General features: G+C 44.7%; 1 protein-coding gene across 3 annotated transcripts in view; it reads left to right on the plus strand.

The window, feature by feature from the left end:
* Positions 1-13,627, plus strand: part of LRP4 (LDL receptor related protein 4) — an 84,027-nt gene that overhangs the window by 67,057 nt on the left and 3,343 nt on the right. For 2 of the 3 annotated variants that reach the window (XM_051621070.1, XM_051621071.1), the window contains exons 20-37: positions 791-992; positions 1,314-1,503; positions 1,759-1,890; positions 2,553-2,693; positions 3,423-3,509; positions 3,722-3,893; positions 3,977-4,139; positions 4,386-4,611; positions 5,954-6,257; positions 6,589-6,807; positions 7,112-7,246; positions 7,457-7,565; positions 7,889-8,033; positions 8,561-8,674; positions 8,963-9,086; positions 9,846-9,913; positions 10,307-10,394; positions 11,306-11,447. In XM_051621070.1, the coding sequence (XP_051477030.1) occupies positions 791-992; positions 1,314-1,503; positions 1,759-1,890; positions 2,553-2,693; positions 3,423-3,509; positions 3,722-3,893; positions 3,977-4,139; positions 4,386-4,611; positions 5,954-6,257; positions 6,589-6,807; positions 7,112-7,246; positions 7,457-7,565; positions 7,889-8,033; positions 8,561-8,674; positions 8,963-9,086; positions 9,846-9,913; positions 10,307-10,394; positions 11,306-11,447 (2,761 nt within the window). Of the gene's footprint in view, positions 1-790; positions 993-1,313; positions 1,504-1,758; positions 1,891-2,552; positions 2,694-3,422; positions 3,510-3,721; positions 3,894-3,976; positions 4,140-4,385; positions 4,612-5,953; positions 6,258-6,588; positions 6,808-7,111; positions 7,247-7,456; positions 7,566-7,888; positions 8,034-8,560; positions 8,675-8,962; positions 9,087-9,845; positions 9,914-10,306; positions 10,395-11,305; positions 11,448-12,461; positions 12,531-13,627 lie in introns of all 3 variants that reach the window. The other variant, XM_051621072.1, reaches the window with a different exon arrangement.

The following is a 13,627-nucleotide window of genomic DNA, read 5'->3' on the forward strand; positions in this document are numbered from 1 at the left end:
ATTAGAGACCTGATTTTGGATGCTAGTGGAACAAGATAAGCAGGGATAATTGCCTGTTGTGCTGTAGAGCTGGCAGAAGCTGGCAGGTGTTTTCATTTGTTTATCCCATAATAGCTAAAGATGCGGTACAAAAAGCGCCAATAGTGAGGCCATCTAGATCTTTTCTATTTCGTAGTTTCACATCTGTGTTGAGATTGTATTCAAGCTCTCTGAACTAGAGTTCAGTGAAAAGGATCTTCTTGAGTCAATTACTGTTGATCTCCTACAGGCTGTAACATTAGTGGCACATGTGTGAGGGACCAGCTGTGCTATGGAAAGCAAATCTGAGTAACAGAAAAAAAATGTTTAAATAATGGATTTTGCTCTTGAATCCTAAGACTGGAGATAGAGTGGATAGGAAAAAGCTTGCCAGCCATTGCTTTAGGAGTGTTGCAGATCTTGAATAAGTGTGCTATACTTTCTTTGAGTGAATTACTGGAACATCCATGCAGCAAAAGTATAAAGACCAGTGGTGGAGACTGGTAAATAACTGGTTAATTTTTAGGCTTGGAACAATTGTCTTTAACTTTTTCTCCATGTTGTAATTACACCAGCCCACGAGCAGTAGAAGGTATACAAATTGGAGTGTTATCTTAGGAACCCAATGCTGGACATGAGTACAATATTAGTCTAATGCTGCTTCCTGCTGGGGCCTGAAGGCACCCGGCTGTCTTGCTCCTCTGTAACACTGCCTGACCATAGTGGTAGTGAAGGAGTGCGGGTATTCACTTCTGTCTGGGCTTGTGTTCAGGTTCATGTACTGGACTGACTGGGGAGCTAGCCCAAAAATTGAGCGTGCTGGTATGGATGCCTCAAACCGCTTGGTGATCATTTCCTCCAACCTGACATGGCCTAATGGCTTGGCCATTGACTACGAGTCACAGCGGCTGTACTGGGCAGATGCAGGCATGAAGACCATTGAGTATGCCAGTCTGGATGGAAGCAACAGGAAGGTAAGGAAGCTATCTTTGAGGAGGGAGTCAGGGAGCTTGACGTGTAAGTCCTAGAGTGCTGAATACACCTGCCTCTCATTCCAGTTGAAAGTGAAATATCCAAATCAAGACATGCTGAGCTACTTTAACTGGGAGAGAAGAGCTCCCTTTCTCTTCCAAACTGTGTGAGAGGGAACCTCCTTTTGAGGGCTAGTGTTGCCCCATCACTCTCCTTTTGCTGTCACTGTACATTATGATGTTGAGAGGGGGCAAGGAAAGCCTTCTTCCCCTTAGTGACTTCTTAGTAATGTTTTTGGGGGGGATTGGGGGTAATCCAACCAGGTGCTGATTGGGAGCAATCTGCCTCACCCCTTTGGACTTACTCTTTATGGTGAGAGAATCTACTGGACAGACTGGCAGGCCAAAAGCATCCAGAGCGCAGATAGAAGGACTGGACAGGCTCGGGAAACACTGCAGGACAATCTGGAGAATCTTATGGATATTCATGTTTTCCACCGACACAGGCCACCAGGTACAGAGCTCACCCCAAGCCACACTGAGCTGAGAGCTTGCTCAGGCTCTGGTATGTGGCACAGCTGTCCTGTAAGGAGCTGACCCGTCTGTCAGTCCTCAATGCCTTAAGTCTCTGGGTGGAATATGAGAGCATGAGAGTAACTCTTGGCTTGTTTAATGGCATTCTGGAATGCATTTCTATAGCCATTGCACCCCCCTTTTTTTTTTTTGCCTGTCTTATTGACTTAAGGATTTCTCATCCTCTTTCCTATAGTACAAACAGCGTGTGGAGTTAACAACGGAGGCTGCAGTCACCTGTGCCTTTTGGCACCACTTCCCAAAGGTTACAGCTGTACCTGTCCCACTGGAATCAACCTGCAATCTGATGGCAAGACTTGCTCCCCTGGTGAGTCCTCTTTGTAGGGTCCATGTTGCTGTTCTGTATCACAGCTACATTTTGCTCCTGCCTTGCTAGAAAACAAAGTTTGCTTTTATATGGTTTTCTGCTTTACCCTTTAAAAAAACTGTTTGATGCCTGTACCTTCAATTCAAGTGGGGATTACCCTGAAGAAACTTACTGATAATTGGATTGATGCAGAAGAGATTTTTCTTGAAAATATGATGGGCAGCTAAACCACATTTTTTCCCATATTTTTGCCCTAATCTTGAGGTAGATTTTTTTTTAACTACAAGGTGCTATTTTCTTTAATAGGTCTGTACACACTCCTTTCATGAACCCTCTTTTTGAGGACTGTGCATGGCTTCAGGCCACGGTGCATCCACTTTTTCTCTTTAGCAGGAAAAAACTGGCTCCTAATTCCCATTTCCCACACATATTAGTAGAAGTAACTCTTCTATGAGTGTACTCCTTCTCAACTTGGATGTAAAGAAACATCCAATAATGCTCACTTAAGCTTTTGTACTTGGATTCCCCATAAGCCGAGATCTGCTTGAGGCTTCCCCTTTTCTACTGAAGTGGATGACACCTCCAGAATGTTCAATAAATTATGCCTGCAGTTGATTGAACTTGTTCCTTGCTGATATCAGTGAATTTTCAACTCTCTGCAGGAATGACCAGCTTTCTGATCTTTGCCAGAAGGACTGACATCCGGATGGTCTCTCTGGATATTCCCTACTTTGCAGATGTTGTCGTCTCAGTCAATGTCACCATGAAGAACACCATTGCAATTGGAGTGGATCCTCGTGAAGGTCTGAACTTCTCAGTGTATCTGACTGTCTGTATTAAAGGCAACAAGAGACTTTGTATTTAAATGTCTTGAGTAAAGACCCAAGTGCAGATTTTACTGTAGGTTTTGAATTTGGGTGAGGTGTTTTTTTTCTAGTATGTGCTGCAAATACTCCTTTCCAATTAGGAAAGGAATGTCCTTATGGGAAAACTGGGAAGCTCAAGCTGCTGGAAAAAGCAGCCTGCTAAATTTAGTGAGGTTCCTGTGCATTTTGGATTTAAGAAAGCTTTCCTCCTGCTGACATCTTTTACAGCATTAGAGCTGAGACTTTGGCTGTGCATGTATGCTAAATATCTGATACTGTGCTGGATGTAAACCCACTGTTGTACAGTAAGGTCAATGATCTTATTGCTGTCCTCTGGGACATTTTCAGAAATCAATTGTGGGTCTCTGCACTACTAACTGATCATGTATCACATATTCTCTGGCCTCGTGTAAAGGTTAGAGTGCCAGTGCTTCTACGTATTTTGAGGAGGATTGGAACAAGATAATTTGTACTGTTTCATCTCTCTAGCTAAACAGTCTTGTGCTGCTGTTATTCCTATGCAGTCAGATCTGTTTTGAATGGTGTAGCTGATAGTCAGAGACTTGGACCTGTTTTTAAAGGATTTTGCTGTTTGGTTGTTGGGGTTGGTTTTGGTTTGATTTTGTTGTGGGATTTTTTAAACTTTCTCTTTTTGCTTCCACCCAGGAAAGGTTTACTGGTCAGACAGCACCCTACGGAAAATCAGCCGGGCTGCCCTTGATGGCTCACGATTTGAGGACATCATCACTACAGGTAAGAGAGATTTTGGCCTGGGAGACTCTTTCCTCCATGCAGCATGAAAAAAGAGATTCTCTGATACCCTGGTAGAATAATCTTTAAATTTTCAGTGGAGGGGCAAGCAAAGCCTAAAGCAAGGGCTGGTGAGGTGCACAAGGGGAATACCAAAAGTTCCTGACTAAGCTGGGAAGATCAACAGTGACCAATACACCTTTCTGTTTTCTTAGGTCTGATGACTACAGATGGGCTGGCTGTGGATGCTATTGGCAGGAAGATATATTGGACAGATACAGGAACAAACAGGATTGAAGTGGGCAACCTCGATGGCTCCATGAGGAAAGTCTTGGTCTGGCAGAACCTGGACAGCCCTCGGGCGATAGCTTTATACCATGAGATGGGGTTAGTGTTGTCAGGAGGCTATCTAGGGATTAGAACAGAACTCCTGACCTCTGTTTGTGTAATACTTGTTGACTTTTCACCAGGTATATGTACTGGACAGACTGGGGTGAGAATGCCAAGCTGGAACGCTCTGGGATGGATGGCTCTGGACGTGTGGTGTTGATCAGCAACAACCTGGGCTGGCCTAATGGACTGGCAGTGGATAAGGCTGGGTCCCAGCTGCTCTGGGCCGATGCACACACTGAGGTTCGATTCTGTTCTTCAGCATTGCTTGTCATTGGCTTTGGTAGCCTGGAGACTGTTTTAAAGCTGTTGAGCAAGCTCTTGAAAGAGCAAGGGGGACATAAGCTTTTCTGAGAGTATGGGCCATGGGGAGGAGGGTGGACTTGGGTAAGGTCACTTGCTTATGCTCTGTTTCCCGCTTGATATGGTAATTGCTGGCAAGAGGATCGATGTTTTGGATATGAGGCTGATGTTTACTTCTTCCTTCAGCGGATTGAGGCTGCAGATCTCAATGGTGCTAACCGCCGCACCCTGCTGTCCCCGGTGCAGCACCCCTACGGCCTCACTTTACTGGACTCTTACATCTACTGGACTGACTGGCAAACTCGCAGCATTCACAGGGCTGACAAGGACACTGGTGCCAATGTCATCTTGGTGAGGGCCAACCTGCCTGGCCTCATGGACATTCAAGCTGTTGATAGGGCACGGCCCCTGGGTGAGTTGCTAGGCTGCCCTTCAGAGCTGCCATTAAGATGAATCCTTTGTGGTGAAGCATGAGTGATAGAGTGGCTTCTCAGCTTTTCTTTTCTTCTTCACTCTTAACTCTTTTTGCAGTTCTCTCTGTTTACCCAGCTCCCTCGGTCTGGTGTTTCTTTATTACTGCATACATTTTGACCCGTTTGCTTCACTGGATTGCACTGGCAACCTCATTCTCACACACAGCAGAGCCACTTTCTTCAGAGGTCTGAATGAGTCATGCCCTATTAGGCTTCACCAGAGTCTACTGGCACTGGACAATTTCCCTTTTTTAACTCCAAAAGGCACTAATTCCTCTTGAGCTACTTGCTAAAACCTTACTTCAAGTTCTAGTCATTTTTTCCCCAGTCATTGCAGGCTTCATCTTCCTTTCTGCCACTTTGCTCTACAAAATCTCTGCTTCTTCAGTTGCCCTTAATACATCCTGCTCTCCAACTGTCCTGTGCCAGAATCACATTCCTTATATTATGCTCTGGATATATGAGCTCCTCTTGCCTCCTTGCTCTTCAGTGGGAGTTGTTGCTTTGTTTTGCTGAAATTTCCTCAATATGTACTTCTGCAGAAAACTCTGTGCTTACCCTGTGGGTACTAACAGCAGAACATCAGACTTGACATTGGAACTTTACAATGTAACTGAAAGCTAACTAAAACTAGTCATCGTATCTCTGTTGTCTTCTTCCCAATCCCTGTGTCTGTCTTCTCGGCTTATCCCCTCCTAGTAAATCTGTGCTGGTTGTTGTGATTTTTCATTAAAAAAAAAAACAAAAACAAAGAAAACAAAGAAAGATATGACCCTAATATGTCAGGCACTTTTAGGAGGTTTCTCTGATGCCTTTGTTTACTTGCCACTGTGTGCAGCTAAGTTGAAACAGAAGCTTCTTTGTCAGCCTGGCCTCTGGTGCATTGTCACACTGCTTCCCCACAGGGTTGGCTCTTTCTGTCCACATTACCATTTGAAGCAATAAGAAAGCTAAACTGCAGCTGTGTGAGTCTATCAGCATTTGGCTGTTGCTCTCTCCATGGGAAAACTATGATTAGCAAGGAATGCTGATCAAGATTTTGCTTAGTGCTTCTCCTTATTCTGTGCCTTCCTGTTGTCCTTACCCAACCATGCTCGTACCCACCACAAATCTTGGAGGGAAGGGAGGAAGTCTCTGTATGAAGGGCTGTAGATCCCCAGCCAGGTTGGGATGGTAAGGATGAACTCAGCTGCTAGCAAGTTGTGCATGTGTGTAGCCTTTAAAATAAAGCTTTGGTCTGTGGGATCACACTGATCCTTTATACTTTCCCTGTTTCTAAAGGCTTCAATAAATGTGGAGTTCGTAATGGTGGCTGCTCCCACCTTTGCTTGCCTCACCCAACTGGCTTCTCCTGTGCCTGCCCCACTGGCATCCAGCTGAAGAGAGATGAGCAGACGTGTGACTCTTCGCCAGAGACGTACCTACTTTTCTCTAGCCGTGCTTCCATCCGCCGTATCTCACTGGACACCAGTGACCACACAGATGTGCACATACCTGTCCCTGAGCTGAACAACGTCATTTCTCTAGACTATGATAGTGTGGATGGCAAGATTTACTACACAGATGTATTTCTTGATGTCATCAGGTGGGTGCCAGTCATCTGCTTGGCCAGGGCCCAGCTCACCAAGCTACTTGTGCAGGTTGTGCCACAGTGAGCTGTGGAGTGTGCCAGTAAGTCAGGGAGAGTGAGATGCTGGCAGTACACCACTGCTAAAACCTTGTCTTTAGTGCACATGTGTATCACTGAACTAAATGCTGAAGGTGTGTTTGACCTGCTGAAGACTGTGGGGAAAAAAGTATTAAGGGAGTAGCAGTGTGAAGGAGCTCTCTGGTTGATGGGAATCGCACGTGAAGATGTGAAGGCTTTCTGGGATCTACCCATTCCTCACTGCCATTTGTCATTTATTTCCATTCAGGCGGTCTGATCTGAATGGCAGCAACATGGAAACTGTTATTGGTCAGGGTCTGAAGACGACAGATGGCTTGGCAGTGGACTGGGTTGCCAGGAACCTCTACTGGACAGACACAGGACGCAATACCATAGAAGTAGCAAGACTGGATGGAAGCTCCAGGAAAGTGCTGATCAATAACAGCCTGGATGAGCCCCGAGCCATTGCTGTCTTTCCCAAGAAGGGGTAGGTGTGGGATATTGGTGGGGCAGGGAGAAGGGCTGTGCAGAGACAGATTGGAAGAGAAGATTGTGGGAGGAAGAAGAGATGTGCCATGTGAATCTGTAGGTATCAGCAAGGCTGGCTCAAGTGAGAGATGTAGTCAGGCAGACTGAATTTGAAGGTTGGGCAGATAGCTGGGAGAAGCAAGCTGCAGACCACATGATCTGTTTTGAACATGAAGAATCTGGCAGTTTAATTCGTAGCTAAAACTTTCATTGGACTAAATGAAATGTTCTTTTCTTCTCGCACTTGTCTTTTATCTCTTCAGGTACCTCTTCTGGACAGATTGGGGTCACATTGCTAAAATTGAACGGGCAAACTTGGATGGCTCTGAACGTAAAATCCTGATTAATACTGACCTAGGATGGCCAAATGGACTGACTTTGGATTATGACACCAGGAGGTCAGTGAAAGGTTTCCTTATACTTGCATAGTGTTAATGGATGTAATGACTTTTTTTTTTATTCTTCTTAGCTTGGTAGCTTGGTTTATTGGAGTCACATTGTGGGTTTAGGCTTGATTTTTTTTGTCTGATCCATCTTGGCTTGTGAACGACTAGGTAGTCAAGAGGGATTGTATAGATGGAAGCTCACCTCTTTCCCTGTTCCTCCAGGATATATTGGGTGGATGCACATCTTGATCGCATAGAGAGTTGTGATCTCAATGGGAAGCTACGGCAAGTGTTGGTCAGCCACGTGTCACATCCCTTTGCTCTGACACAGGTAAGAAGATTATCCTGCTGCCACTGTTCTCCCTGGTGTCTTGATGAGTTTGGAAAATGGAGCTTGGGGCAGAGAAGTATTGTAGTCTGGGGAAATCAAGATGGCTGAGGGGATAGTACTTAACTCTTCTGTGGAGCTAACAAAGCAAGTTTTTTCTGAACTCCTGTGAGGTGTAGACAGTCACAATTTTTATGATAAGAGGGAAAGGGGTTGAAAAGGCCTTTGTCTGGGGCCTTCTGCCACCGGGATGTGCTTTTTATGGGTATTTTTTGTCCATATGGCTAAACATTCTAATGGACGTGATTTTTCTTCTCCCTGAGCAGCAGGATAGATGGATATACTGGACTGACTGGCAAACCAAATCTATCCAGAGGGTGGACAAATACTCTGGGCGGAACAAAGAAACAGTTCTAGCCAATGTTGAAGGACTGATGGATATTATTGTGGTTTCCCCTCAGAGACAGACAGGTAAATAGGAGGACTTTGATTCAGGCTGATGCTAATTTTAGACAAAAAGAAATCTGGAGCTACAGTGCTACTGTAGATGTCAAGGAAGGTTGGCATCCTTCCTTATACTCAAACTGTTAATGCCTCTTCCCTGGGCACATTCCTTGTCTGCCTGTGGCGTTTTGGTCAAGTACATCTTAAGAGTGTTCTATTACAGCTTTGATTAACACATGTCACTTTCTGTGTTGCTCATCTGACACTTTGTTGAATCAGAATGTTGAGCTTTTTGTTTTTTAATCTTTACATCTGTGTTTACTGGTCTCCTGTCTAATGTTTCCCAGTGCCTTCCTTTCACGACTGTGCTAATCCTACCAGTGTCTGGTTATTGTAATCACTTTCTTAGTAGTCAGATGAATAGCATGTGCCAGAGCATAGTAACTTGCTGGGTTTCTAGGAAGTATCACTGGCTGAGCAGGAAAAAAGGTTGTTGCTCTGAGCTCCTACCTGGTCACCTGCAACATATGTAGAAAACTGCTTATTTCTTCCAGGTACTAATGCTTGTGGAGTGAACAATGGAGGCTGCACTCACCTCTGCTTTGCCAGGGCTTCTGACTTCGTCTGTGCGTGTCCAGATGAACCAGATGGGCGACCCTGTTCTACTAGTGAGTTTACTGAGTATCACTTGAGCAATAGCTTCCATAAGTGAGCCTCTGCAATGGCAACCAGAGCATCTGAAGCTCTCAAGTGCATAAAAACTCGTGCAGAGTCGTATCCTGGAAGTGAGGCAGTTGTTGGCAATAGAGCCTTGTTCTGTCCTTTGTGTTGTCAGACTGGGGTCTGGATGGAAAAGCTGCTCTTATAGGCCATTTCAGATACTCTCTGTAGCTTACCAGGCTTGTTCATCTGTCCTACAAAGTTGAGGTCCTGATTACTTTTCTCTGCTTTTCTAGTTCCTGGTGTGGTGCCTCCTGGTCCTGCACCCACCAGTGTAAGTGAGGGAAGTCAGACATCACCTGGCAGAGTAGGTGCCTCAACAACCAAACCTCTTACATCTTTGGAAACGGTGGAAGGAAAGTAAGTTCTCTTGTTCTCTTGGAATTGGGGTGTGAAAGTCACAGCTTGTGCAAGGTGCAACGTGCTAGCCCCCTCTGGTTTACATAATCTGAATGTACCTCTCCCTAGCCAAAAGAGGCTGTTTAATTCACTGCAACATCTCAGACCACACCCAGACATCTAAGGAAGTGGTTCTACTCTAGGCACAAGGGGACAGCTTATTTGGGACAGATCAGTGCCTTTGCAACTCTAGCATTTAAGTTACAATGCAGGCAGTTAAGAGACTTCTTTCTGCTAATTCCCTACAGCCTGCTATTCCAACTGCCCAGCAAAAAAACAGGTTCCACTATGCATATGGCTGGGTTATTTAGAAGGCAAGATTTGCACTTGTTGAGTATGATGTATTGGACAAAGATCTTTGTGCTGATTGTGGGATGTTCTGATTTTTGATTCAGCACCAATGCTAAATTTTGTGTTCTGATAGATGCATGTATGCATCTAGGTACCCACGAGATGAATCTAAAATCACTCAGATATAAACATATTGCAGACCTATAATTGCTATCTGCACAGACACACCCTCCCCCCATAGATATAGATATAGATATGTATTCTTCTCTCCTCTGGATACAAAAGGATACTGAAGAAGAGAAAAGAAGGCTCCTTTTGTTCAACTGAAAATGGAAAGGATATCAGTGCTGACTTGTCCCATCCTGTTTTTTGATACCTTTGATACTGTTGATACTACTTTGAGTAACTAACTGTTCTTCTGTCATTCAGTTGCTCTGACAAAGATGCTAGGCGAGGCTTGTGTACCCGTTCCAACGAGGCAGTGTTGGCAACCATGGGTGAGTTCCTTTTCTTTAACTTTCCTCCACCAGAGTTGTTCTTCCAGAAGTGCCCAAACCCTTCCAGTTCATAGTGTTTGAAACTCAAATTTCTGAAACTCAAACCTGAATTACTCAAATGCCCTCTGGGAAGAACAAAGTGTGTCTTAAAGATTAGCCTTAGTCATACACATTCATTAGACTTTTCCAAATGACACTTTGGTCTGAAGAATAGTTCTGTTTTCTTCCATCCCATACCCCATCCATTGTGTTCTTCCCATTAATGATACTCCTCTTCACCAGTGCCTTTGTGTTTAGCTGTGTGAAACCTCTGTATTGGGCATTACACCCAAGTCAGTATTATCAGTGGAAGTTAAGGAGAGTGCATAAATTACCCTTGTTGTTCACTTTCAGGGGAAGGACTGCATGTCAGCTACATTATTGGAGGTCTTCTCAGCATCTTGTTTATTTTGCTGCTTATTGCTGCTTTAATTATATATAGGTAAGTGATCTTTTCCACCCAGTCCTGGTCAGGTGTAAAATCTAGGGTTGTAGGAGAAGATAGCTCCTGAAAGCACTTAACCTTTCTTTATTGTCACTTACAATCCCTTTTGTTCTCCATTGGAAGCAGTGTTTGATGATTTTATTTGCAAGGTTTGAGTCCTGTGCCTTCAAAGTGATATTGCATCTGGAATATTGTGTCCAGTTCTGGGCCCCTCAGTTCCAGAAGGACAGGGAGCTGCTTGAAAGAGTCCAGTGCAGAGCCACAAAAATGATGGAGTGGAACATTATGAGGAAAGGCTGAGGGAGCTGGGTCTCTAGCTTGGACAAGAGGAGACTGAGGGGTGACCTCATCAATGTTTACAAATAAGCTAAGGACAAGTGTCAGGAGGATGGAGGCAGGCTTTTTTTAGTGATGTCCAGTGATAGGACAAGGGGCAATGGGTGCAAACTGGAACATAGGAGGTTCCACGTAAACGTCAGAAAAAACTGCTGTGAGAGTGACAGAGCACTGGAACAGGCTGCGTGGAGAGGTTGTGGAGTCTCCTTTGCTGGAGACATTCAAAACCTGCCTGGACACGTTCCTGTGTGATGTGCTCTAGGTGACCCTGCTCTGGCAGGGGAGTTGGACTAGATGATCTTTGAGGTCCCTTCCAACCCCTAAGATTCTGTGAAGTGTCAAGCATGCAACTCTAGTATTTGAAGCCTTATTGGCTAAATTTTCTGCAGAGAGCTTATGGACAGTCTAGCTTATGTGGTCATGGGAGTGCCTTGTTGCACTGGTAGCTGAAGACCCGGGTGAAGACACTGTTCACTCTCTTTGAGGAACAGTGAAGATTGCTGGGGCTTTCTGCTCACCAAGCACCCTGGTAGTAGGGCCCAGTGGCTTTTCTGACAGTTCTCTCCCTCTAGGCATAGTAAGTCTAAGTTCACGGACCCTGGCTTGGGGAACCTAACCTACAGTAATCCCTCATATCGGACATCTACCCAGGAGGTGAAGATTGAAGCCATTCCCAAACCAACCATGTACAACCAGTTGTGCTATAAGAAAGAGGTAAGAGCTGCTACTAAAGACATGGGAAACCCAGCTCAAGCTGCTGTTGATCATTACAAGCCTTAGTATGTGAATTGTTGCAACTTGTCAGCATATACTTCTAGGACATAGATCAGAGAAGGGCAACAAAACTGGTGAAGGGGCTGGAGAACAAGTCCTATGAGAAGAGGTTGAGCAAATTTGGATTGTTTGGTTTGGAGAAGGAGAGGCTGAGGGGAAACCTCACTGCTCTGAAAGGAAGTTGTAGGGAGGTGGATGTTGGCCTCTTCTCTCAAGTAAATAGCAATAGGGCTACAGGAAATGGCCTGAAGTTGTGCCAGGGGAAGTTTAGACTAGATGTTAGGAAGAATTTCTTTACTGAAAGAGTGGTCAGGTGCTGGAGCGGGCTGCTGAGGGAGGTGTGGTGGAGTCAACATCCCTGGAGGTATTTAAAAATCGCCTACATGAGGCACTTCAGGATATGCTCTAGTGGGCTATTTTTTTGGGGGGGTGGGGTAGAGATGGGGAGGGGCAGGGGTTGACAATTGGATGTGGTGATCTTAGAGGTCTTTTTCAACCTTGACGATTTTGTGAATTGCTCAGACTCCCATGGAGATCAACCAGCAGCACTTCCCCAGTGAGCTGAAGTGAATTAGACCTGTCTTTAGTGCTCTGCTTTTTCCCCACTCCCACAGTGTCTTGTATTTCATTTGCATTTAGTGCTGGCCCTCAAAGTGCAGAAGTCAAAGGGAATTGTCTTCTCTGGACACAGTCCTGATTAGTGCCTGATGCACCAAGATTGCTTTGGACAGTTACCAAGGGAACCAGGCAGCCAGAAAGGGGCTTGGTAAGAGGAACCTGGCTCCTGGCTGTTCTGTCCAGAAGGCACTGCCTGGAAGGAATGGGATAGGGAGAGAACTGGAACCCTTTTTAAATGGAGCATTTTAAAGGAGAGGTCTGCACTGTGTGCACAAGATGGAGAAGGTTTAAAAAGATATCTTGCAGCACTTAGTTTCTCCTCTGTTTTCTCCTCAGAAGCTTTCTTATCACTCAGATAGCTTCTCGTCTTCCCTCTTCTGATTTCCGTTCACATCCTCATGTCAGGTATCACTGCCCTGTGTGTTTGATCCTGCCTCCCTCACTCTAGCTTTGTTGTGTGGCTCAAACACTGTCCCATACTAACTGCTCTTTCTTGTTTGTTTTTTCCCCTGCTTTTATGTCCTTAAACCAGTCTGTTGAGAAAGTGTGGGTAATTTTCTATGGCAGATTCTTTGGTCTTGGCTTTGGCTACTCATACTCAGTATGTGAGATTTGGAAAACATAATTTCTGTAGGACTACTTATGTTAATGTGTTAGATCACTTAGTTCCTCTAGCAGGTATCACAGCAAGACTTTTGCAGAGAGAGGAGAGCTTTCCTTGGCTTTGTTTTTCAAAGGTCCTGTCCAGTAGATACTTTCCAGCCATTTTAGCCTTACCTACTACAGATAAGCCAGGATTATTTATCTGGTAATATAAATCCCTTCCACTTTTCTCTTAATTCTGCTGCTCCTAGATATATCCAGATGTGTATTTCCTCACCCCCTCCACTGTGTCATCAGGGATAAAGCAGATGTTCTAATGGTCCTTATTTGTCAGCAAACCAAGTTAAACAGATTTCACTTTTTAAATCTCACTGTGGTCCCTTTAGCCTCTGTTCATTTCCATTGTTTCCCTATAATCTCCTTCCCCTGTATTACTGTGAAACTTCAACAGTCGTATTCCAGCTGTGCTTTCCTGAGAGGCAAATCTATAATTACTCAGATATAAAGATAACACAGGCCTAGACTTGATCTGCTGCCTGCTTTAACCATGAAGTCTTTTGGCTGTTCCTGCTTTCCATTTTGTTGGGTTTTTTCCTTCCTTTTTACACTCAGTGTTTCTCTTCCTCCTGGCTGTCAGTGATTATGTACAGTTGAATTAGAAAAGCCAGCTCATCCTCATTCCCCTTCCATGATTTGAAGGCTCCTGGAGTTTGGAATGAGAGCTTTTGCAGCGAGGATTCATCTGGGTGTGGTGAAGAAGTGAGGGAAACTTAGAATGGGTTCTGGCATTGTGATAGTCAAAGCCAGTGGCCTTCTGTCTGCTTCACTGTCCACATTCCAGCTCTGCTTTGCTCTTTTCCAAATATTTCCATAGATGTGTTGTGGCTTTTTTTCATTCA

Source organism: Apus apus, chromosome 5, assembly GCF_020740795.1.
Source record: "Apus apus isolate bApuApu2 chromosome 5, bApuApu2.pri.cur, whole genome shotgun sequence".
Lineage (NCBI taxonomy): Eukaryota > Metazoa > Chordata > Aves > Apodiformes > Apodidae > Apus > Apus apus.